The sequence below is a fragment of the Pristiophorus japonicus genome, chromosome 23 (genome assembly GCF_044704955.1).
Source record: "Pristiophorus japonicus isolate sPriJap1 chromosome 23, sPriJap1.hap1, whole genome shotgun sequence".
Classification (NCBI taxonomy): Eukaryota; Metazoa; Chordata; class Chondrichthyes; family Pristiophoridae; genus Pristiophorus; species Pristiophorus japonicus.
In genome coordinates, this window is record NC_091999.1 from 5747868 (window position 1) to 5774228 (window position 26361).

Below are 26361 nucleotides of genomic sequence, written 5' to 3' on the forward strand. Positions count from 1 at the left end.
CCCTCCCGGATGCACTTCCTCCACTTAGGGGCGGGACTGGTCTTTGGCCAGGGACTCCCAGGTGTCGGTGGGGATGGTGCACTTTATCAGGGAGGCTTTGAGGGTGGTCCCTTGTAACGTTTCCTCTGCCCACCTGGGGCTCGCTTGCCATGTAGGAGTTCTGAGTAGAGCGCTCGCTTTGGGAGTCTCGTGTCTGGGCCATGCGGACAATGTGGCCCTGCCCAGCGGAGCTGGTCGAGTGTGTGGTCAGTGCCTCGATGTTGGGGACGTTGGCCTGGTCGAGGACGCTAACGTTGGTGCGTCTGTTCTTCCGACACACAGAGCAGGTGAACGGCCTCTCCCCAGTGTGAACTCTCTGGTGTCTCAGCAGGTTGGATGAACGAGTGAATCCCTTCCCACGCACTAATCGATGGACCCCCCCCCCCCTCCCCCAAGTAGCTGAATTCCTTCAAGCGAGAGCGGGATCTGTTGCTGGCCGGAGTAGAGATGTCCTCTTGCAGGAAGGCAGGTAATTCAGGGCCACAGTGATCGCCTGATGATTTCCATCGCTCAGCTGGGTCGGAGAGGAATTCCCCCCCCCCCCCACCCACCCACTCCGCACCGCCCCAAATTGGCCTGGGATTTTTAACCTGTTTCTTTTAGCCTCTCCCAGGAGATCACATTGTTGTGGCTGGGGTGGTGGGGGGAGTGTGTACATATAGTGATACACAAGCTATCCCAGTTGTGTGGCACGGGCTGAAGGTACCAGAGGCTTGTCACTTCTCGGTCATTGTTTGTATCTGTCGATGAAAGGACTCTCTCCAGTGTGTCGGGAGGTTGGAAGACTGAGTGAATCCCTTCCCACACACGGAGCAGGTGAACGGCCTCTCCCCAGTGTCAACTTGTTGGTGTCTCTTCACATCTCCGGTGCTTTTTAAGCTCTTTCCAGAGTCAGAACTGTCTCTCCCCAGTGTGAGCTCGCTGGTGTGTCAGCAGGTGGGATGACGGAGCGAATCCCTCCCCACCGGCGGAGCAGGTGAATGGCCTCTCCCTCCCTCCCCCCACCCCGTTTCTCCCCCTCACTCCTCCCTCCGTCCATCTCTCTCTGTCTCATCCGTCCCTCCCTCCCACCGTCTCTTTCTCCGTCCCTCTCTCTCTCTCTGTCTGTCCATCCATCTCTCTCTGTCGGTCGGTCGGTCCGACCATATCTCTCTCTCTCTCTCTCTGTCCATCTCTCTCTCTCCGTCCATCTCTCTGTCCCTCTCTCTCTTTCTCTCCATCCCAACGTCTCTATCTTCTCTTACCCCCCCTGCTTCTGTCTTTCTCTCTCTCTCTCACCGTCTCTCTCTCATCCCCGCCCCCCACCAGCCCCTTCAGCCTCGCCCCCCCCCCCCCCCCCCCCCTCAGCAGACGCCCCGCCCCTCCCCCTCCCCCTCGCCGTCCCGCTGGGCGTGGACCCTCTGGTGACGCAGCAGGTTGGAGGAGTAGAGGAAGCGCTTGGGGCAGCGGGCGCAGGGGAACGGCCGCTCGTCGGTGTGGACGCGGCCGTGCTGGGCCCGCTCGCGGGCGCTCTTGAAGCGCTTGGGGCAGGCGGGGCAGGGGAAGGGCCGGCGGTCGGTGTGGACCCGCTGGTGGGTCAGGGCGTCGGCCGAGCGGGCAAAGCGCTTGCCGCAGCGGCCGCAGGGGAAGGGCCGCTCGCCGGTGTGCACCCGCTGGTGCATCATCAGCTCCTTGGCGCTCTTGAAGCGCTTGCAGCAGTCGGGGCAGGCGAAGGGCCGCTCGTCGGTGTGGACCCGGTGGTGGGTCAGCAGCTTGGAGGAGCAGGGAAAGCCCTTGCCACACAGCGAGCAGGTGAAGGGCCGCTCGCCACTGTGCACCCGCTGGTGGGTCAGCAGGTTGGAGGACTGGGTGAACCCTTTGCCACACAGGCCGCAGGTGAAGGGCCTCTCCCCGGTGTGCACCCGCTGGTGGGTCTCCAGCTCGGATGGGTAGTTGAAGCGCTTGCCGCAGTCGGGGCAGGCGTACGGCTGGGCCCCGGTGTGCACTCGCCGGTGCCGGGCCAGGTTGGACGAGCGGCCAAAGGTGCGGCCGCAGACACCGCAGGGGTAGAGCTTGGCCGGGGCGGCTTCCCCTCCACCTCCTCCTCCTCCTCCTCCTCCTCCTCCTCCTGCCGGCGGGTACAGGAAGCGGTAGGGACGCCCCAGCCCCGGGCCTGGCGCCTGGCCGCACTCGTGGACCTGCAGCTCGGTGGCCCGGGCGAAAGCCAGGCCGCACGCCGAGCACACACAGCCGCCGCCGCCATCCGCCGACGGGTACAGGAAGCGGTACGCCGGCTCCGGCGTCTGGCCGCACTCGTGGCTCTGCAGCTCGGTGGCCCGGGCGAAGGCCAGGCCGCAGGCTCGGCACGGGTAGAGCCGCCCCGCCCCGTAATCGACCAGGCCGCACCCCTCCTCCTCCCCCCTCCCCACCCCCCCCTCCGCCGTCTCCCCCGGCGGGTACAGGAAGTGGTACACTCGTTCGCTGGGCCGGCCACACTTGTGGCTCACCTGCTCGGAGAAGCGGCCGAAGGCCAGGCCGCAGGCGGAGCAGATGTAGAGCTTGCCGGTGCTGCCGAGATCGCCATCCGCGTGGTGGTCCCCGTGGTCTGCCTGGTGCTCCGTGTGGTGGTCCGCGCGCTCCGTGTGGTGGTCCGCGCGCTCCGTGTGGTGGTCCGCGCGCTCCGTGTGGTGGTACTGCTGATACCCGGCCCCCGGCAAATCGAAGGACTCCGGCAAATCCTGCCGCGACATTTGGCTCGAGCTCCCCATCTGCATCAAATCCTCCACTTCCGATAACCCCTGTAAAACGAGTTTGGAGAAAGGGAGTGAGAGTGGGAGGGAGTGAGAGTGGGGGGGGGAGTGAAGAACAGAAGCGGAGGCCGCCTCGAAGCACATTTGCAGGTTGCAGGACCAGGGTAAGAACATAAGAAATAGGAGCAGGAGTAGGCCATTCGGCCCCTCGAGCCTGCTCCGCCATTTAATACGATCATGGCTGATCTGATCATGAACTCAGCTCCACTTCCCCGCCCGCTCCCCATAACCTCTTATCGTTTAAGAAACTGTCTGTTTCTGTCTTAAATTTATTCAATGTCCCAGCCTCCACAGCTCTCTGAGGCAACGAATTCCACAGATTTACAACCCTCAGAGAAGAAATTCCTCCTCATCTCAGTCCTAAATGGCCGACCCCTTATCCTGAGACTATGTGACCCCTGGTTCTAGACTCCCCAGCCCGGGGGGGGAAACATCCTCCCAGCATCTACCCTGTCAATCCCCCTCACAATCTGGTATGTTTCAATCAGATCACCTCTCATTCTTCGAAACTGCAGAGAGTATCGACCAATTCTACACAATCTCTCCTCACACTGCAGCCCTCTCCTCCCAGGAATCAGTCGAGTGAACCTCCGTTGTACTGCCTCCAAGGCAAATATATCCTTCCTTAGATACGGAGACCGAAACTGCACGCAGTACTCCAGGTGTGGTCTCACCAGGGGGCTGCACAGTTGTAGCAAGACTTCCCCACTCTAATACTCCAACCTCCTGGGCAATGAAGGACAACATTCCATTTGCCTTCCTTATTGCTTGCTGTACCTGCATGCTAGCTTTCTGTGTTTCCTGCACAAGGGCCCCCGAATGTCTCAATACCAACATTTTAAAGTTTCTAACCATTTCTGGTCTTTATTCACTAAAGTTGGACAGACTGGATGCGGGGAGGATGTTTCCCCGGGGCTGGGAAGTCTAGAACAAGGGGTCACAGTCTCAGGATACGGGGTAGGAAATTTAGGACCGAGATGAGGAGAAATGTTTTCACTCGGAGGGTGGTGAACCTGTGGCATTCTCTACCACAGAAGGCTGTGGAGGCCAAGTCACTGAATATATTTAAGAGGGAGATAGATAGATTTCTAGACACAAAAAGGCATCAAGGGGTATGGGGAGAAAGCAGGAATATGGTGTTGAGATAGAGGATCAACCATGATCATATTGAATGGCAGTGCAGGCTCCTGCTCCTGTTGTCTATATTTCTATTTAAAAAATATTGTGTTTTTCTATTCTTTCTCCCAAGGTGGATAACCTCACATTCCCCCCATCCAGACTGACATATGAAGAAAGACTGGATCGACTAGGCTTATATTCTCTGGAATTTAGAAGGATGATGGGGGATCTCATAGAAACATATAAAATTCTGACGGGACTGGACAGGTTAGATGCAGGAAGAATGTTCCCGATGTTGGGGAAGTCCAGAACCAGGGGTCACAGTCTAAGGATAAGGGGTAAGCCATTTAGGACTGAGAAGAGGAGAAACTTCTTCACTCAGAGAATTGTGAACCTGTGGAATTCTCTACCACAGAAAGTTGTTGAGGCCAGTTCGTTAGATATATTCAAGAGGGAGTTAGATGTGGCCCTTACGGCTAAAGGGATCAAGGGGTATGGAGAGAAATCAGGAATGGGGTACTGAAGTTACATGATCAGCCATGATCATATTGAATGGTGGTGCAGGCTCAAAGGACCAAATGGCCTACTCCTGCACCTATTTTCTATGTTTCTATTATACGCCATCTGCCACCTCACTGCCCACTCGCTTAGTCTATCTATATCCCTTTGCAGACGCTTTGTGTTGTCCTCACAGCTTACTGTCCCACCTAGCTTTGCATCATCGGCAAACTTGGATACATTACACTCAGTCCCTTCATCTAGCTCATTAATATAGATTGTAAATAGCTGAGGCCCCAGCACTGATCCCTGCGGCACCCCACTAGTTACAGCCTGCCAACCTGAAAAATTACCTGATTATTCCTGCTCTCTATTTCCTGTCCGTTAACCAATCCTCAATCCATGCTGGTATATTACATTAAATGGTAGGACACGGAGAAGTGCAGAGGAACAGAGGGACCTGGGAGTGCAAGTCCACAGATCCCTGAAGGTAGCAGGCCAGGTAGATAAGGTGGTTACAAAGGCACGCGGAATGCTTGCCTTTATTGGCCGAGACATCGAATATAAGAGCAAGGGGGTTTATGCCTGAACTCTATAAAGCACTGGTTGGGCCACAGCTGGAGTACTGCGTGCAGTTCTGGTCACCGCATTACAGGAAGGACATGATTGCACTGGAGAGGGTACCAGGATGGTGCCTGGACTGGAGAATTTTAGTTATGAGGGAAGATTGGATAGGCTGGGGTTGTTTTCCTTGGAACAGAAGAGGCTGAGGGGAGACCTGATTGAGGTGTATAAAACATTCTCTCTGTGTCAAAACCTTTCATAATTTTAAAAGAACTCTATCAGGTTACCCCTTAGCCTTCGTTTGTCAAAAGAAAAAAAGAGACCCAGCCTGTTCATCCTCTCCTAATATGTATACTCTCGCGTTTCTGATATCATCCTTCTAAACCTTCTCTGCACCCTCTCCAGTGCCTCTATCCTTTTTATAATATGGCGACCAGAACTGCGTGATATAGGTTTAACATAACTTCCCAACTTTTCAATTCTATCACTCTAGAAATAAACCCTAGTTCTTGGTTTGCTTTTTTTATGGCCATGTTAACCTGTGTGGCAATGTTTAATGATTTGTACTCCAAGATCCTTCGGTTCCTCTCCTCCACCTAGACTCTCACCCTCCAAGTCACACGTGATCTCCCTATCCTTCCAGCAAAATGTAATAAAACAGACTTTCATTTCTATAGCGCCTTTCACAACCACCAGACGTCTCAAAACGTTTACAGTCAATGAAGTAGCTTTGAAGTTTAATCACTATTATATGCAAATTATATATTGCCAATTACATGCCCATTCTGCAAGTTTATTAACGTCCTCGTCTAATTTGTTACAGTCCATTCAGCAGTGACTATTCTTCCCCCCCCTTAAGGGGGATAGAATATAAAAAGCAGGGAAGTCCTGCTACAACTGTACAGGGTATTGGTGAGGCCACACCTGGAGTACTGCGTGCAGTTTTGGTCTCCGTATTTAAGGAAGGATATACTTGCATTGGAGGCAGTTCAGAGAAGGTTCACTCGGTTGATTCCAGAGATGAAGGGGTTGACTTATAAGGAAAGGTTGAGTAGGTTTGGCCTATACTCATTGGAATTCAGAAGAATGAGAAGTGATTTTACTGAAACTTATAAGATCATGAGAGGGGCTTGACAAGGTGGATGCAGAGAGGATGTTTCCACTGATGGGGGAGACGAGAACTAGAGGGAATAATCTTAGAATAAGGGGCCGCCCATTTAAAACAGAGATGAGGAGGAATTTCTTCTCCGAGGGTTGTAAATTTGTGGAATTCTCTGCCCCAGAGAGCTGTGGAGGCTGGGTCATTGAATATATTTAAGGCATAGACAGACAGATTGTCGAGCGATAAGGGAAGTGAAGGGTTATGGGGAGCGGACAGGGAAGTGGAGCTGAATCCATGATCGGATGAGCCATGATCTTATTGAATGGTGGAGCAGGCTCGAAGGGCCGAATGGCCGACTCCTGCTCCTATTTCTTATGTTCTTCATACCTTTGGTTAACAAAAAGCTAACAATCTCAGTTTAAAATTAAGAATTGATCGATCACGAATTGCCGTTTGCGAACGAGTGTATTTCTTTATCTTTTATTGGCCATCCCTAATTGTCCTCGTGGTGGTGTTGGTGAGGTGCCTTGTTGAAACGCTGCAGTCCACATGGTGAAAAGACACACAGAGTTTTCGTCGTGGTTTCGGTACAACGGAGTGTCTCACTGGGCCATTCCAGAGGGCAGTTCAGAGTCAACCACATTGCTGTGGGCCTGGAGACACATATCGGCCGTGCTGGGCAAGGACGGCAGATTTCCTTCTCTGAAGGACATTCGTGAGCCAGATGGGTTTTTAACGACAATCCTGCAGTGTCCTGGTCGCCATTACTGACACGAGCACTTTATTGCAGATTCATTTCATTGACTGAATTTAAATTCCCCAGCTGCCATGGTGGGATTTGAACTTGCGTATCTGGATTCTCAGTCCAGGCCTCTGGATTATGAGTCCAGTAACGTAACCACCATGCTACCATTCCCCAACACCTCAAACCCTGCCTTAGCTTAATCTATCGCCCAGGAATCAGGCCTACCCGATCTGGTTTGTTTTTTTAAAGTGTAGATGGAGAGGAAGCACAAGTTTAGACAAAGATTTGTTCATGCAAATTTCCTGTTTACACAAGAACAAAAAGAGAAAAAGACTTGGATTTATATCGCACCTTTCACGACCACCGGACGTCCTAAAGCACTTCACAGCCAATGAATTACTTTTCCGAGTGTTGTGATTTGGCAAACGCGGCAGCCAATTTACGCACAGCAAGCTCCCACAAACAGCAATGTCCAAATAATCTGGGTTTTTTTGGTAATGTTGATTTGAGGGATAAATATTTGTCCCAGGACACCGAGGAGAACTCCCCTGCTCTTCTTTGAAATAGTGGCCATGGAATCATATTATGTCTGTCCAAGGGGGCAGACAGGGCCTCGGTTTAACGTCTCATCCGAAAGACGGCACCTCAGACAGTGCAGCTCCCCCTCAGTACTGCCCCCCCACAGTGCAGCACTCCCTCAGTACTGCCACTCCGACACTGCGGTGCTCCCTCTGTACCGCCCCTCCAATGCTCCCTCACTACTACCCCTCCCACATTACGGCGCTCCCTCAGTACTGCCCCTCCGACAGTGCGGCACTCCCTCAGTACCGCCCCTCCCACAGTGCGGCGCTCCCTCAGTACTGCCCCTCCGACAGTGCAGCGCTCCCTCAGTACCGCCCCTCCCACAGTGCGGCACTCCCTCAGTACTGCCCCTCCCACAGTGCGGAACTCCCTCAGTACTGCCCCTCCCACAGTGCAGCGCTCCCTCAGTACCGCCCCTCCCACAGTGCGGCACTCCCTCAGTACTGCCCCTCCCACAGTGCAGCGCTCCCTCAGTACCGCCCCTCCCACAGTGCGGCACTCCCTCAGTACAGCCCCTCCCACAGTGCGGCACTCCCTCAGTACCGCCCCTCCCACAGTGCGGCACTCCCTCAGTACCGCCCCTCCCACAGTGCGGCACTCCCTCAGTACCGCCCCTCCGACAGTGCAGCGCTCCCTCAGTACCGCCCCTCCCACAGTGCAGCGCTCCCTCAGTACCGCCCCTCCCACAGTGCGGCACTCCTTCAGTACCGCCCCTCCCACAGTGCGGCGCTCCCTCAGTACCGCCCCTCCCACAGTGCGGCACTCCTTCAGTACCGCCCCTCCCACAGTGCGGCGCTCCCTCAGTACCGCCCCTCCCACAGTGCGGCGCTCCCTCAGTACCGCCCCTCCCACAGTGCGGCACTCCCTCAGTACTGCACTGGAGTATCAGCCTAGATTTATGTGCTCAAGTTCCTGGAAAACCCACAAGCTTCTGACTCAGGGGTGAGGGTGCTACCCACAGAGATACAGCTGACACTAGAAATAGGAGCAGGAGTCGGTCATTCGGTCCCTCGAGCCTGCTCCGCCATTCAATAAGATCCCGGCTGATCTTTGACCTCAACTCCACTTTCCTGACCCATCCTCACAGAATCCAAAAATCTATCGATCTCTGTCCTGAATACAACCCTCAGAAGAAATTCCTCCTCATCTCAGTCCTAAATGGCCGACCCCTTATCCTGGGACTGTGACCCCTGGTTTTGGACTCTCCAGAACTTCAACCTGGCAAAGCCTTCGTTAGTCACTGCAACAACCGTTAAATGTTTAAAAATGAAAGAAATGGAATTAAACTCCAGCTGCAGAAAGCAGAGAGACTTCTGAAATCTCGAAAAATGGATTATTTCAGAGCACAGAAATCTAGAACAACTTTTATTTATTATAGCATCGTTAACATAGTAAAATGACCCATGGTGCTTCATATGAGTATTATAAAGCAAAATATTTGACACTGAATACGGACTAATTAAGGCAGGTGACCAAAAGCTTAGACAAAGAAGTGGGTTTTAAGGAGCGTCTTAAGAGGGGCGGAACGGTTTAGGCAGGGAGTTCCAGGCACGGAGACCGATGGTGGAGTGATTATAAATCGGGGATGCTCAAGAGGGCAGAATTAGAGGAGCGCAGATATCTCGGGTGGGTGGGGAGGGCGTCTGGAGGAGATTACAGAGATAGGGAGGGGGCGAGGGTCATGGAGGGATTTGAAAACAAGGATGAGGCATTTTGAATTCGAGCCGTTTCTTAACCGGGAGCCAATGTAGGTCAGCGAGCACAGGGGGTGATGGGTGAGTGGGACTCGGTGCGAGTTAGGACACGGGGCAGCTGAGTTTTGGATCACCTCGAGTTTACGTCGGGTAGAATGTGGGAGGCCAGCCAGGAGTGAGTTGGGATAGTCAAGTCTGGAGGTAACAAAGGCATGGATGAGGGCTTCAGCAGCAGATGAGCTGAAGCAACAGCGATAATACGGAGGTGGAAATTGTGTATCTGTAAAGCATGCACTCCCATGTTCCGCCACAAGGGAGCGCATCCCCTGAAGTCCCAGGGGATCCCAGCATCCCTTGGGAACACTGTATATAAGCCGGCCCCTAAGGCCTGTTACTCACTCTGGAGTGTCTTAATAAAGACTGAGGTCACTGTTACTTTAACCTCCCTGTGTGCAGTCTCATCTGTGTTAGGAACACAACAACTGGCGACGAGTTCACGAATCCAATGCAAAGATGCAGCAAACTGTGGGCATCCCGGAGAAGTTCTCGGAGGGTGAGGACTGGGAAGCCCTATGTCGAACGGCTAGACCAGTACTTTGTAGTCAACGAGCTGGACGGAGAAGGAAGCGCTGCAAAAAGGAGAGCGGTCCTCCTCACAGTCTGCGGGGCACCAACCTACAGCCTCATGAAGAATCTTCTGGCTCCAGTGAAACCCACAGATAAGTCGTATGAGGAGCTGCGTACACTGGTTCGGGAGCATCTTAACTCGAGGGAGAGTGTGCTGATGGCGAGGTATCGGTTCTACATGGGCCAGCGATCTGAAGGTCAGGAAGTGGCGAGCTACGTCGCCGAGCTAAGGCGACTTGCAGGACAATGTGAGTTTGATGGCTACCTGGAGCAGATGCTCAGAGACTTTTTTTTTTTTTAAACTGGGCACTGGCCACGAGACCATCCTACGAAAACTTTTGACTGCAGAGACACCGACCCTCAGTAAAGCCATTGTGATAGCACAGGCGTTTATGTCCACCAGTGATAACACCAAACAAATCTCTCAGCACACAAGTGCTAGCAAAATTAACTGGAACTGTGTTTGCGAGCAGAAATGTACAGGGCAGAAACCACGAGTCTGCAACTGCCAAGCAGGCCTCAGATGACTCAGAGTCCCCAACAAAGGATGAATGCAAGGCAATTCACACCTTGTTGGCGTTGTGGAGGCTTCCATTCAGTCTATTCATGCCGCTTCAAAGGGTATGTTTGCAAGAGCTGTGGAACAATGGGGCATCTCCAACGACGAGCTGCAAGCTCTGCAAAACCTGCTAACCACCACGTGGCAGAGGAAGATCGGTCCATGGTGGATCAAAGCAATTGAGCCTCAGAGAGAGGAGGCAGATGCTGAAGTACACTGGGTGCACACATTGTCAATCTAAATGTAAAATTGAATGGCTTACATAGAAACATAGAAAATAGGTGCAGGAGTAGGCCATTCAGCCCTTCTAGCCTGCACCGCCATTCAATGAGTTCATGGCTGAACATGAAACTTCAGTACCCACTTCCTGCTTTCATGCCATACCCCTTGATCCCCCGAGTAGTAAGGACTTCATCTAACTCCCTTTTGAATATATTTAGTGAATTGGCCTCAACTACTTTCTGTGGTAGAGAATTCCACAGGTTCACCACTCTCTGGGTGAAGAAGTTTCTCCTTATCTCGGTCCTAAATGGCTTACCCCTTATCCTTAGACTGTGACCCCTGGCTCTGGACTTCCCCAACATTGGGAACATTCTTCCTGCATCCAACCTGTCCAAACCCGTCAGAATTTTAAACGTTTCTATGAGGTCCCCTCTCACTCTTCTGAACTCCAGTGAATACAAGCCCAGTTGATCCAGTCTTTCTTGATAGGTCAGTCCCACCATCCCGGGAATCAGTCTGGTGAACCTTCGCTGCACTCCCTCAATAGCAAGAATGTCCTTCCTCAAGTTAGGAGACCAAAACTGTACACAATACTCCAGGTGTGGCCTCACCAAGGCCCTGTACAACTGTAGCAACACCTCCCTGCCCCTGTACTCAAATCCCCTCGCTATGAAGGCCAACATGCCATTTGCTTTCTTAACCGCCTGCTATACCTGCATGCCAACCTTCAATGACTGATGTACCATGACACCCAGGTCTCGTTGCACCTTCCCTTTTCCTAATCTGTCACCATTCAGATAATAGTCTGTCTCTCTCTTTTTACCACCAAAGTGGATAACCTCACATTTATCCACATTATACTTCATCTGCCACGCATTTGCCCACTCACCTAACCTATCCAATTCACTCTGCAGCCTCATAGCATCCTCCTCGCAGCTCACACTGCCACCCAACTTAGTGTCATCCGCAAATTTGGAGATACTACATTTAATCCCCTCGTCTAAATCATTAATGTACAATGTAAACAACTGGGGCCCCAGCACAGAACCCTGCGGTACCCCACTAGTCACTGCCTGCCATTCCGAAAAGTACCCATTTACTCCTACTCTTTGCTTCCTGTCTGACAACCAGTTCTCAATCCACGTCAGCACACTACCCCCAATCCCATGTGCTTTAACTTTGCACATTAATCTCCTGTGTGGGACCTTGTCTAAAGCCTTCTGAAAGTCCAAATATACCACATCAACTGGTACTCCTTTGTCCACTTTATTGGAAACATCCTCAAAAAATTCCAGAAGATTTGTCAAGCATGATCTCCCTTTCACAAATCCATGCTGACTTGGACCTATCATGATACCATTTTCCAAATGCGCTGCTATGACATCCTTAATAATTGATTCCATCATTTTACCCACTACCGATGTCAGGCTGACCGGTCTATAATTCCCTGCTTTCTCTCTCCCTCCTTTTTTAAAAAGTGGGGTTACATTGGCTACCCTCCACTCGATAGGAACTGATCCAGAGTCAATGGAATGTTGGAAAATGATTGTCAATGCATCCGCTATTTCCAAGGCCACCTCCTTAAGTACTCTGGGATGCAGTCCATCAGGCCCTGGGGATTTATCGGCCTTCAATCCCATCAATTTCCCCAACACAATTTCCCGACTAATAAAGATTTCCCTCAGTTCCTCCTCCTTACTAGACCTTCTGACCACTTTTATATCCGGAAGGTTGTTTGTGTCCTCCTTAGTGAATACTGAACCAAAGTACTTGTTCAATTGGTCTGCCATTTCTTTGTTCCCAGTTGTGACTTCCCCTGATTCTGACTGCAGGGGACCTACGTTTGTCTTTACTAACCTTTTTCTCTTTACATACCTATAGAAACTTTTGCAATCCGCCTTAATGTTCCCTGCAAGCTTCTTCTCGTGCTCCATTTTCCCTGCCCTAATCAAACCCTTTGTCCTCCTTTGCTGAGTTCTAAATTTCTCCCAGTCCCCAGGTTCGCTGCTATTTCTGGCCAATTTGTATGCCATTTCCTTGGCTTTAATACTATCCCTGATTTCCCTAGATAGCCACGGTTGAGCCACCTTCCCTTTTTTATTTTTACGCCAGACAGGAATGTACAATTGTTGTAATTCATCCATGTGGTCTCTAAATGTCTGCCATTGCCCATCCACAGTCAACCCCTTAAGTATCATTAGCCAATCTATCTTAGCCAATTCATGCCTCATACCTTCAAAGTTACCCTTCTTTAAGTTCTGGACCATGGTCTCTGAATTAACTGTTTCATTCTCCATCCTAATGCAGAATTCCACCATATTATGGTCACTCTTCCCCAAGGGGCCTTGCACAATGAGATTGCTAATTAATCCTCTCTCATTACACAACACCCAGTCTAAGATGGCCTCCCCCCTAGTTGGTTCCTCGACATATTGGTCTAGAAAACCATCCCTTATGCACTCCAGGAAATCCTCCTCCACCGTATTGCTTCCAGTTTGGCTAGCCCAATCTATGTGCATATTAAAGTCACCCATTATAACTGCTGCACCTTTATTGCATGCACTCCTAATTTCCAGTTTGATGCCCTCCCCAACATCACTACTACTGTTTGGAGGTCTGTACACAACTCCCACTAACGATTTTTGCCCTTTAGTGTTCTGCAGCTCTACCCATATAGATTCCACATCATCCAAGCTAATGTCTTTCCTAACTATTGCATTAATCTCCTCTTTAACCAGCAATGCTACCCCACCTCCTTTTCCTTTTATTCTATCCTTCCTGAATGTTGAATACCCCTGGATGTTGAGTTCCCAGCCCTGATCATCCTGGAGCCATGTCTCCGTAATCCCAATCACATCATATTTGTTAACATCTATTTGCACAGTTAATTCATCCACCTTATTATGGATACTCCTTGCATTAAGACACAAAGCCTTCAGGCTTGCTTTTTTAACACCCTTTGTCCTTCTAGAATTTTGCTGTACAGTGGCCCTTTTTGTTCTTTGCCTTGGGTTTCTCTGCCCTCCACTTTTCCTCATCTCCTTTCTGTCTTACCCGTAGCCATGGAACTGGACACTGGCGCTAGCCAATCCATCATGAGTAAAAAGATGTTTGAGAGACTGTGGTGCAACAAGGCACTCAGACCAGCCCTGAGCCCCCCATCCAGATGAAATTAAGAACGTACACCAAAGAGCTCATCACTGTCCTGGGCAGCGCCATGGTCAAGGTCACCTACAAGGGCCCGGTGCATGAACTGCCACTCTGGATTGTCCCAGGCGATGGCCCCATACTGCTTGGAAGGAGCTGGCTGGGCAAAATCCGCTGGAACTGGGATGACATCCGAGCGCTATCACATGTCGATGAGGCCTCATGTACCCAGGTTCTTAACACATTTCCTTCCCTTTTTGAGCCTGGCATTGGAAACTTTTCCGGGGCGAAGGTGAGGATCCACTTGGTCCCAGAGGCACGACCCATTCACCACAAGGCGCGAGCGGTACCTCACATGATGAGGGAGAGAGTGGAAATCGAGCTGGACAGGCTGCAATGCGAGGGCATCATCTCCCCTGTGGAATTCAGCGAGTGGGCCAGCCCGATTGTTCCAGTACTGAAAAGTGATGGTACGGTCAGGATTTGCGGCGATTATAAACTAACTATTAATCGTTTCTCGCTACAGGACCAATACCCGCTACCTAAGGCAGTCGACCTATTTGCGACGCTGGCAGGAGGCAAGACGTTCACCAAGCACGACCTGACTTCGGCCTACATGACGCAGGAGCTGGAGGAGTCTTCGAAGGGCCTCACCTGCATCAACCCGCACAAGGGACTGTTCATCTACAACAGATGCCCGTTTGGAATTCGGTCGGCTGTAGCGATCTTCCAGAGAAACATGGAGAGCCTACTCAAGTCGGTACCACGCACGGTGGTCTTTCAGGACGACATATTGGTCACGGGTCGGGACACCGTCGAGCACCTACAAAACCTGGAGGAGGTCCTTCAGCAACTGGATCGCGTAGGGCTGCGGCTGAAGAGGTCGAAATGCATCTTCATGGCTACAGAAGTGGAGTTTTTGGGCAGAAAGATCGCGGCGGATGGCATTCGGCCCACAGACGCCAAGACAGAGGCCACAGAACGTCACGGAGCTGCGGTCGTTCCTGGGACCCCTCAACTATTATGGTAACTTCCTACCGGGGTTAAGCACCCTCTTAGAGCCCCTATATGTGTTATTGCATAAAGTAAGAACTGGGTATGGGGAAAAAAACCAAGTAATTGTTTTTGAGAAAACCAGAAACATTTTATGCTCCAACAAGCTGCTTGTATTGTATAACCCGTGTAAAAGACTTGTGCTCGCATGTGATGCGTCGTTGTACAGAGTCGGGTGTGTATTACAACAAGCTAACGTTGCGAGGAAGTTGCAACCTGTCGCCTATGCCTCCAGGAGCTTGTCTAAGGCCGAGAGGGCCTACAGCATGATTGAGAAAGAGGCATTAGCGTGTGTGTTCGGGGTAAAGAAAATGCATCAGTACCTGTTTGGCCTCAAATTTGAGCTGGAAACCGATCACAAGCCCCTCACATCCCTGTTCACTGAAAACAAGGGGATAAATACTAATGCCTCAGCCCGCATACAAAAGTGGGCACTCGCGTTATCAGCATATAACTATAACATCCGCCACAGGCCAGGCACCGAGAACTGTGCGGATGTTCTCAGTCGGCTACCATTTCCACCCCCGTGGTGGGCAATGGCGCAGCCTGCAAACTTGTTGATGGTGGCACAGCCCGCAGACTTGTTGATGGTCATGGAAGAGTTTGAAAATGATAAATCACCTGTCATGGCCCGCCAGATTAGGACTTGGACCAGCCAAGATCCTCTGCTGTCCCTAGTAAAAAACTGTGTACTGCCAGCATCCCCGTTGAAATGCAAGAGCTAATCAAGCCGTTCCAGCGGCGAAAGGACGAGCTGTCCATTCAGGCAGACTGCCTGTTGTGGGGTAACCGCGTAGTGCTACCCAAAAAGGGCAGGGAGACGTTCATCTCGGATCTCCACAGCACACACCCGGGTATAGTAATGATGAAAGCGATAGCCAGATCCCACGTGTGGTGGCCCGGTATCGACTCTGACTTAGAGTCCTGTGTACGGCAATGCAGCGTGTGTGCTCAGTGGAGCAACGCGCCCAGAGAGGCACCACTAAGTTTGTGGTCCTGGCCCTCCAGACCATGGTCAAGGATCCATGTCGACTATGCGGGCCCGTTTCTCGGTAAAATGTTCCTGGTGGTGGATGCTTTTTCAAAGTGGATTGAATGTGAAATAATGTCGGGAAGCACCGCCACCGCCACCATTGAAAGCCTGAGGGCCATGTTTGCCACCCACGGCCTGCCTGACAAACTGGTCAGTGACAACGGTCCATGTTTCACCAGTGCCGAATTTAAAGAATTCATGACCCGCAATGGGATCAAACAGGTCACCTCGGCCCCGTTTAAACCAGCCTCCAATGGGCAGGCAGAGCGGGCAGTACAAACCATCAAACAGAGCCTTAAACGAGTCACAGAAGGCTCATTCCAAACCCGCCTGTCCCGAGTACTGCTCAGCTACCGCACGAGACCCCACTTGCTCACAGGCGGGGGTCCCCGGCTGAGCTACTCATGAAAAGGACACTTAAAACCAGACTCTCGCTGGTTCATCCCAACCTGCATGATCAGGTAGAGAGCAGGCGACAGCAACAAAATGTAAACGATGGTCGCGCCACTGTGTCACGGGAAATTGATCTGAATGACCCTGTGTATGTGCTAAATTTTGGACATGGTCCCAAGTGGATCGCGGGCACGGTGATAGCTAAAGAAGGGAGTTGGGTGTTTGTAGTCAAACTAGACAATGGACAAATTTGCAGAAAGCACCTGGACCAAACGAGGCTGCGGTTCACAGACTGCCCTGAACAACCCACAGCAGACACCACCTTTTTCAAGCCCACAACACACACCCAAAGGAACAACGACACCAGCCCGGACCAGGAAATCGAACCCATCACGCCCAACAGCCCAGCAAGGCCAGGCTCACCCAGCAGCCCTGCAGGGCCAACAACACGCCAGCCCAGCGAGGACACAGCCAACACACCAGAACAGACATTTGTACCGAGGCGGTCCACCAGGGAAAGAAAGGCTCCCGACCGCCTCACCTTGTAAATAGTTTTCACTTTGACTTTGTGGGGGGGGGGGGTGGGGGAGTGATGTTGTGTATCTGTAAAGCATGCACTCCCATGTTCCGCCACCAGGGAGCGCACCCCGTGAAGTCCCAACATCCCTTGGGAGCACTGTATATAAGCCGGCCCCTAAGGTCTGTTCCTCACTCTGGGGTGTCTTATTAAAGACCTGAGGTCACTGTTACTTTAACCTCCCTGTGTGCAGCCTCATCTGTGTCAGGAACACAACAGAAATAGGCGGTCTTTGTTATGCCTCAGCAATGTGATCGGAAGCTCATACGACACCAAGATTGCGAACAGTCTGGTCAGCCTCAGACAAATGTTAGGGAGGGGGCTTCAGTCAGTGGCTAGGGAATGGAGTTTGTGAGGCGGCTATCCTTTTAACTACGATTCGTACAATCGTGGACATTTACAGCATGGAAGGAGGCCATTTCGGCCCATTGTGTCCGCGCCGGCCGACCAAGAGCTGTCCAGCCTAATCCCATTTTCCCGCTCTCGGTCCGTAGCCCCGTAGGTTACGGCACTTCAAGTGCACATCAGATACTTTTTAAATGCGGTGAGGGTTTCTGCCTCTACCACCCTTTCAGGCAGTGAGTTCCACCCCAGACCCCCACCACCCTCTGGGTGAAGACATTTCCCCTCAAATCCCCCTCTAAACCTCCCCCCAATTACTTTCAATCTGTGCCCCCTGGTTGTTGACCCCTCTGCCCAGGGAAACAGGTCTGTCCTATCCACTCTATCCAGGCCCTTCATCATTTTATACACCTCAATCAGGTCTCCCCTCAGCCTCCTCTGTTCCAAAGAAAACAACCCCAGCCCATCCAATCTTTCCCCATCGCTAAAATTCTCCAGTCCAGGCAACACCCTGGTAAATCTCCTCTGCACCCTCTCCAGTGCAATCACATCGTTCCTGTAATGTGGTGACCAGAACTGTGCACGCAGTACTCCAGCTGTGGCATAACAGTTTTATACAGTTCAAGCATAGCCTCCCTGCTCTGGTATAGAGAGAGAGAGAGAGATACAGTGCCTCTTTAAATACACCCATTTGCCTTTACAATTGCAATGCAATTTTTCTTTTAAAAGGACCCCTTTGACTCCCAACCCACCCACACACACACACACACACACAGATACTCACAAGAGAGAGGAGGAGGAGAGCTGCTCTTTGTCCCTTTAAAATTGCAAAAATGTTCACAACTCCAGGGCTCTTTGTTCTGAACAAAGTGAAAAAGAGAAAGGTTTAGGTTATTTTTCTGTCTCTATCAGTGAATGCAATGAATGAAAGGTGTTGCAATAAAGATAATGCAAAGGGACAAACAAACACTCACAGGCTGTGTGTTTCTCTCCCACCCACCAGCCAGCTTCCCCTTGAACAGCTCCTGCACACAATGAAGCCAAGACTGGGGCCTTGCAGCCAAGGCTAGCAAAATAGCTCAGCAGGCAGCGCCAGGTCCCGCCCCCCTGCCGCGCCGCCATTGGTTGGAGGACCCACGGCCCTCGCGGACCTCCCAGCGGCCTGCGCGCTGCTGATTGGCCGGCGCCCGACGTCCATCAAACACTCTTCCCCCCCCCCGCCGCCTGTACGCGCTGACGCACGCACGCAAGGTCGTTTGGATCGACGGAGCGAGAGGGAGAGAAGACAAATGGACACCAAGAGGCAAAAGCAACCAAAAACAACGGCGAGCGGTGCGAGGGAGGAGCGTGGCGATTAATTCATCTTTTCAGCCGAGGCGAACCAATTAAAAAACAGTTTTAATAAACATCCCCGATAGCTGCGCATGCGCCGCGGGCCAGCCTTTGACCCCACCCCCCACGTGGGGGCCGCCTGCCACCGGACACGCCCCCTCGCCTGGCCGCTTCACCAATCACAGCGCTTGGGAACCAGGCTGTCAATCACACGCCCTGGGAGTGGGTGAATGACAGCGGCGGCGGCCAATGAGGGGCAGGGGGGCGGGACCTGAGGGGCCAGGGCTGATCAGCACAGAACAGGAGGAATTGGGGGGACATTCAGCCCATCGAACCTGCTCCACCATTCAATAAAGATGCTAACCAACTTTCAATTTGAGTTAAGTTACTGTCTAAAGTTTAATTTGGTTTAAGTTTGTTGGTTTTAGTGCCCCCCCCCCACTTGAATCAGGGGGCACTTGATTTATGGTCCGACAAAAATAGTTGTAGAGCTGTTGAGTTGGGAGTGGCTTAGCCAGTCACGTGATGTTCACAAGACTCAATAAAACCCCAGCCAGTAGGACTCAAGGGATCCACGATGGGGCAGGTGGTTGTGAGACTGCTGGATGAACTGGATATAGTCAATGTATTCACTGAGGCATATGAAAGCATGGGCCTTACGCTTAACATCCGTAAAACAAAGATCCTCCACCAGCCTATCACCGCCGCGCAGCACTGCCCCCCAGTCATCAAGTTCCATGGCGCAGCCCTGGACAACGTGGATCATTTCCCATATCTCGGGAGCCTCTTATCAACAAAGGCAGACATTGATGCGGAGATTCAGCATCGCCTCCAGTGTGCCAGTGCAGCCTTCGGCCGTCTGAGAAAAAGAGTGTTTGAAGACCAGGCCCTCAAATCTACCACCAAACTCATGGTCGACAGGGCTGTAGTAATACCCACCCTGGGGCTGAGGCATGGACGATGTGCAGAAGGCACCTCAAGTCGCTGAAGATATATCACCAACGATGTCTCTGCAAGATCCTACAAATCTCCTGGGAGGACAGACGCACTAACATCAGTGTCCTCGACCGGGCTAACATCCCCAGTATTGAAGCACTGACCACACTCGATCAACTTCGCTGGACAGGCCACATAGTTCGCATGCCAGATACGAGACTCTCTAAGCAACTGTTTTATGCACAGCTCCTTCATGGTAAACGAGCCAAAGGTGGGCAGCAGAAACGTTATAAGGACACCCTCAAAGCCTCCCTGGTGAAGTGCGACATCTCCACTGACACCTGGGAGTCCCTGGCCACAGACCGCCCGAGGTGGAGAAAGTCCATCGAGTCTCAACGCAAAGAGCGTGAAGAGGCCAAGCGCAGAGAGCAGAAGGAGGGCGCGTCAAACCAGCCCCACCCACCCCTTCCCTCGACCAATGTCTGTCCCACCCGTAACAGGGTCTGTGGCTCTCGTGTCGGACTGTTCAGCCATCAAAGAACTCATTTGGGAGTGGAAACAAGTCTTCCTCGATTCCGAGGGACTGCCTGTGATGATGATGGATGAACTAGTAATGTGGAGTGTGATTGTTAAACCTTTTGCTAATTAACCAACTAATTGTTAATAAGAAAAAGATCAATGGTTGATCACCGCCCACAACTCCACCATCCCGCCCGCTCCCCGTATCCCTCGATTCCCTCAATATCCAAAAATCTATTCATCTCAGCCTTTGAATATAGGATAAGGCGATCCCTCAAAACGAGGATGACTTGCTTCCACACTAAAAAGGGATGAGTTCACAGGTGTTTCAAAGAAGGACCTAATATTCCAGATCCCGAACTAAATATTGAAGGGTGGAAGATGCCTGTGCGGGAATTTTTTGAACGTGGGGTGACCGTTGCACACCAGCCACCACACGGGCTTGACAGAGCTAGGTCTTGATCCAGTGGCAAGGGTTAACCAAGACCACTGGAGACCTGCTCTGCTGTACAGACCTAATGCACTCACATAGAAACATAGAAAATAGGTGCAGGAGTAGGCCATTCAGCCCATCGAGCCTGCACCACCATTCAATCAGATCACGGCTGATCATTCACCTCAGTACCCCTTTCCTGCTTTCTCTCCATACCCCTTGATCCCTTTAGCCGTAAGGACCATATCTAACTCCCTCTTAAATATATCCAACGAACTGGCCTCAACAACTCTCTGCGGTAGAGAACTCCACAGGTTAACAACTCTCTGAGTGAAGAAGTTTCTCCTCATCTCAGTCCTAAATGGCTTATCCCTTATCCTTATACTGTGTCCCCTGATTCTGGACTTCCCCAACATCGGGAAAATTCTTCCTGCATCTAACCTGTCCAGTCCCGTCAGAATTTTATATGTTTCTATGAGATCCCTTCTCATCCTTCTAAACTCCAGTGAATACAGGCCCAGTCGATCCAGTCTCTCCTCATATGTCAGTCCTGCCATCCCGGGAATCAGTCTGGTGAACCTTCGCTGCACTCCCTCAATAGCAAGAACATCCTTCCTCAGATTAGTAGATTAAAACTAAACACAATATTCCAGATGAGGCCTCACCAAGGCCCTGAAAAACTGCAGTAAGACCTCCCTGTTCCTATACTCAAAACCCCTCGCTATGAAGGCCAACATACCATTTGCCTTCTTCACCGCCTGCTGTACCTGCATGCCAACTTTCAATGACTGATGGACCATGACACCCAGGTCTCGTTGCACCTCCCCTTTTCCTAATCTGCGAATGTTTTTGTGGCAGAGGTGCGGCGAGAGATCGTGGCGAAGGAGCGGCGAATGTTTGTGGCGGAGGAGCGGCGAGAGATCGTGGCGGAGGTGCGGTGAATGAGGGTACGGGGCCCAGAAGAGCCGAGGGCCCAGGGGCAGCAGGGGCCCAGTCCACACTGTGCGATATGTGTGCGCACTAGGTCCATGCAGCAGAGCAGGTCTCCAGTGGTCTTGGTTAATCCTTGCCACTTGATGAAGGCCTCGCTCTATCAAGCCCGTGTGGTGGCTGATGTGCAACGGTCACCACACGTTCAAAAAATCCACGCACAGGCATCTTCCACCCTTCAACTGGAGTTCAGGACTGGAACATCGGGTCCTTCATTGAAACACCTGTGAACTCATGTGGAAGCAAGTCATCCTCGTTCGAGGGACTCTCTGTGATGGTGATGACTAAATAATAATTGGACGAGATTTGAAAAACTGTTCTATAGCACTAAATATTCTATCATTTCAAGAGGTTTCATTGACGGAAAAATAGCTCGATGAATATCATTATGATGGGAACAATGTCTAAATCCTAGATTAAGGATGCATTTCATCAGGAGTTTAACAACCCTGTGGATTTCTTGCCCAAGCTCCTTTCTGTTTGGTCTGCTGAAAAGTTCCATCAGTAATTTTCCTTTATCCTGACATAGGGTGGCAAAAACAGGAAGGCAGAATATTATCAGAATGGCGACATATTTGGAAAATTATGCAACGAGACCTGGGTGTCATGGTACATCAGTCACTGAAAGTTGGCATGCAGGTACAGCAGGCGGTGAAGAAGTCAAATGGCATGCTGGCCTTCATATCAAGAGGATTTGAGTATAGGAGCAGGGAGGTCTTACTGCAGTTGTACAGGGCCTTGGTGAGAGCACACCTTGAATATTGTGTGCAGTTTTGGTCTCCTCATCTGAGGAAGGACATTCTTGCTATTGAGGGAGTGCAGCGAAGGTTCACCAGACTGATTCCCGGAATGGCAGGACTGACATATGAAGAAAGACTGGATCGACTAGGCTTATATTCACTGGAATTCAGAAGAATGAGAGGGGATCTCATAGAAACATATAAATTTCTGACGGGACTGGACAGGTTAGATGCGGGAAGAATGTTCCCGATGTTGTGGAAGTACAGAACCAGGGGACACAGTCTAAGGATAAGGGGTAAATCATTTAGGACTGAGATGAGGAGAACTTCTTCACTCAGAGAGTGGTGAACCTGTGGAATTCTCTACCACAGAAAGTTGTTGATGCCAGTTCGTTGGATATATTCAAGAGGGAGTTAGATATGGCCCTTACGGCTAAAGGGATCAAGGGGTATGGAGAGAAAGCAGGAAAGGGGTACTGAGGTGAATGATCAGCCATGATCATATTGAATGGTGGTGCAGGCTCGAAGGGCCGAATGGCCTACTCCTGCACCTATTTTCCATGTTTCTATATATTCAAACTTTTGAGTTTTAGATTGTGAAAAGTGCTTGAAGTGCATTCTTTTCAATGTCTTCCATGAAATAAAGTTATAATGGAAGTCAAAGGGACGCATAGCTGTCCCTTTACTGTTTTTTTAAAGAACCGGCACCTGACAGAAAAAGACGGTTTCTTAAACGATAAGGGGACAAGGGGTTATGGGGAGCGGGCAGGGAAGTGAAGCTGAGTCCATCATCGGATCAGCCATGATCTTATTGAATGGCGGAGCAGGCTCGAGGGGCCGTATGGCCTACTCCTGCTCCTATTTCTTATGTTCTTAATGTTCTTATGATGTCCGAATTGATTATGTAAATTAGCTGAGTTCATTATGCCAACGTGTTCAACCTACGACCTCTGAACCTTGGAAGTACGGCCAAGAAAGCCCAAGCAACTCTTTCTGACGTGTACTTATATATTTCTTATTTGCTGGTTGGTTGTTGTAATTTTGCGGGTGTGAGGTTTGGAAAGAGCTGTTCTGAGTGCTGCTGTCTCTTTGGCGGATAAACCCAAATTAGGACATCACGATGAGCAGCACAAGACAGATGGAGATGAAGACAAATATGGATTCAAACTCTGTATGCTTTGGGGTGCCGCAGGGCTCAGTGCTGGGACCCCCAGCTATTTACAATGTACATTAATGATTTAGATGAACGAATTGAGTGTAATATCTCCAAGTTTTCAGACGACACTAAGCTGGGTGGCGGTGTGAGCTGTGAGAAGGAATCTAAGAGGCTGCAGGGTGACTTGGACAGGTTAGGTGAGTGGGCAAATGCATGGCAGGTGCAGTATCATGTGGATAAGTGTGAGGTTATCCACTTTGGTGGCAAAAACATGAAGGTAGAATATTATCTGAATGGTGGCAGATTAGGAAAAGGGGAGGTGCAACGAGACCTGGGTGTCATGGTACATCAGTCACTGAAAGTTGGCATGCAGGTACAGCAGGCGGTAAAGAAGGCAAATGGCATTTTGGCCTTCACAGCGAGGGGATTTGAGTATAGGAGCAGGGAGGTCTTACTGTAGTTGTACAGGGTCTTGGTGAGGCCTCATCTGGAATATTGTGTTCAGCTTGGTGAATGCCTTCCCCCCTACTAATGTCGCGAAAAGGTCATCGGTTTGGGTAGTGGGTACTGGTCCTGTAACGAGACTCAGTTGATCATTACTTTGTAGTCGCCGCAGATTCTGACCGTGCCATCGCTCTTTAGTACCAGAACAATCGGACTGGCCCACTCGTGGAAATCGACTGGCAATATAATTCCCTCGCGTTGAAGTCCGTCCAATCCGATCTCCACTTTCTCCCTCATCATGTAGGGGACCGCTCGAGCCTTGTGATGAATGGGCCGTGCCTCGGGGACCAAGTGGATCTGTACTTTGGCGCCTGTGAAGTTGCCGATGCCTGGTTCAAATAAAGATGGGAACTTGCTCAGCACTTGAACACAGGAAGCATTGTCCACTGACAATAATACTTTGACGTCTTCCCAGTCCCACCGAATCTCCCCCATCCAGCTTCTGCCAGGCAGCGTTGGCCCATCGCCTGGTACAACCCACAGTGGCAGCTCGTGCGCCTCTCCATCATAGGATACTTTTACGTTCGCACTGCCAATAACTGGTATCAGTTCCTTTGGTGTAAGTGTGCAGCTTTATCTGAATGGGGCTCAGCTTGGGTCTTTGTGCTTTGTTGTTGCCCCACAGCCTTTCAATTGCCTTCTGGCTCATAATTGACTGACTCGCCCCCGTGTCCAGCTCCATGGATACAGGAGCGCCATTTCATTTGACTTTTATCATCATGGGAGGACTTTTTGCGGAGAAGGTGTGCACCCCGCACATTGCTCCCTCGGGCTGAGTTGCCTCTCTAGCTTGTCCTTTGTGATCTGCGCTGGATCGGGATCCTTCTGCCGACTCCACTGTCGTGTGGTGAGTCGCAGTACCTTTGCACATTCACTGGAGGTGGCCCCTTGTTCTGCAGCTTTTGCATGCGTAGTCTTTAATTCGACACTGGTGGGCCCCATGATTACCCCCCGCAACGCCAGCATTGTGCTACAGATTCCCCATTTACACCACTTGGCGGCCTGGCAGCAGCAGGCATGTAGGTTCTGCCCTGTACAGTTCTTATTAGTTCAACAGTTCTGCCTGCACTCGCCGTTATTTTCCGTACAGTACGTGCCCGTGAGTTCCGATTCTGGTAGGAAGAGATCTGTATGGTATCGCGATTCGAGGGCATGAACGCCTGGCTTATGGTGATGGCTTTCTTCATCAACGGTTTCGGCAGCCAGTAGCTTGCGAAGGATATCCTCGTGGCCTATGCCCATCACAAAAGCGTCTCGCAACGCATCGTTCAAAAATCCCGCAAAAGTCCCGCGGTCCCGCGAGCCATCTTAAGTCGGCGACATACTTCGCCACGTCCTGGCTCTCCGGCCGGCGGTGTGTTTGGAAGCGATACCTGGCCGTTAAGATGCTCTCCGTTGGTTTGAGGTGTTCCCGAATCAGCGTGTGCAGCTCTGCGTATGACTTCTCCGTAGGTTACACTGGTGCAAGCAGATCCCTGATGAGACCGTAGACCGTGAGCCCGCAGCTGGTCAAAAGAATGGCTCTGCGTTTTCCTTCCAGTGCCTCGCCATCCAGGTCCTTGGCCACGACGTGTTGGTCAAGCTGCTCGATAAAGGCTTCCCAATCTGCACCCTTTGCATACTTTTCTAAACACCAACGGCAGCCATGACTGCGTAAAAGTTCGTGATCTGTAACTCGTCGCCAGTTAGAAATATAGAAACATAGATAATAGGTGCAGGAGTCGGTCATTCGGCTCTTCGAGCCTGCACCACCATTCAATAAAATCATGGCTGATCTTTCACATCAGTACCCCTTTCCTGCTTTTTCTCCATACCCCTTGATCCCTTCAGCCGTAAGGGCCATATGTAACACCCTTTTGAATATATCCAATGAACTGGCATCAACAACTCTCTGCGGCAGGGAATTCCACAGGTTAACAACTCTCTGAGTGAAGAAGTCTCTCCTCATCTCAGTCCTAAATGGCTTACCCCTTATCCTTAGACTATTTCCCCTGGTTCTGGACTTCCCCAACATCGGGAACATTCTTCCTGCATCTAACTTGTCCAGTCCCGTCAGAATTTTATATGTCTCTATGAGATCCCCTCTCATCCTTCTAAACTCTAGTGAATAAAGGTTCAGTCTATCCAGTCTCTCCTCATATGACAGTCCAGCCATCCCGGGAATCAGTCTGGTGAACCTTCGCTGCACTCCCTCAATAGCAAGAACGTCCTTCCTCAGATTAGGAGACCAAAATTGAACACAATATTTCAGGTGAGGCCTCACCAAGAACCTGTACAACTGCAGCAAGACCTCTCTGCTCCTATATTCAAATCCCCTAGCTATGAAGGCCAACATGCCATTTGCCTTCTTCACCACCTGCTGTACCTGCATGCCAACTTTCAATGACTGATGAACCACGACACCCAGGTCTCGTTGCACCTCCCCTTTTACTAATCTGCCACCATTCAGATAATATTCTGCCTTCCTGTTTTTGCCCCCAAAGTGGATAACCTCACATTTATCCACATTTTACTGCATCTGCCATGCATTTGCCCACTCACCTAACCTGTCCAAGTCACCCTGCAGCCTCTTAGCATCCTCCTCACAGCTCACACCGCCACCCAGCTTAGTGTAATCTGCAAACTTGGAAATATTACGCTCAATTCCCTCATCCAAATCATTAATG

At 51.0% G+C, this 26361-nt stretch overlaps 2 protein-coding genes across 2 annotated transcripts in view; both read right to left on the reverse strand.

The window, feature by feature from the left end:
- LOC139235699 (zinc finger protein 271-like) overlaps positions 1-2768 on the reverse strand; it is a 105142-nt gene extending 102374 nt beyond the window's left edge. Inside the window, exon 1 of the mRNA XM_070866739.1 lies at positions 1418-2768. Within this exon, the coding sequence (XP_070722840.1) occupies positions 1418-2768 (1351 nt within the window). The remainder of the gene's footprint in view (positions 1-1417) is intronic.
- The window catches only part of LOC139235611 (uncharacterized), a 75312-nt gene extending 57136 nt beyond the window's left edge, over positions 1-18176 (reverse strand). Inside the window, exons 1-2 of the mRNA XM_070866652.1 lie at positions 18060-18176; positions 17870-17945 (exon numbers count right to left, since the gene is read on the reverse strand). The gene's annotated coding sequence lies outside the window, so the exon portion shown is untranslated. The remainder of the gene's footprint in view (positions 1-17869; positions 17946-18059) is intronic.
- Positions 18177-26361: the final 8185 nt, after the last annotated feature.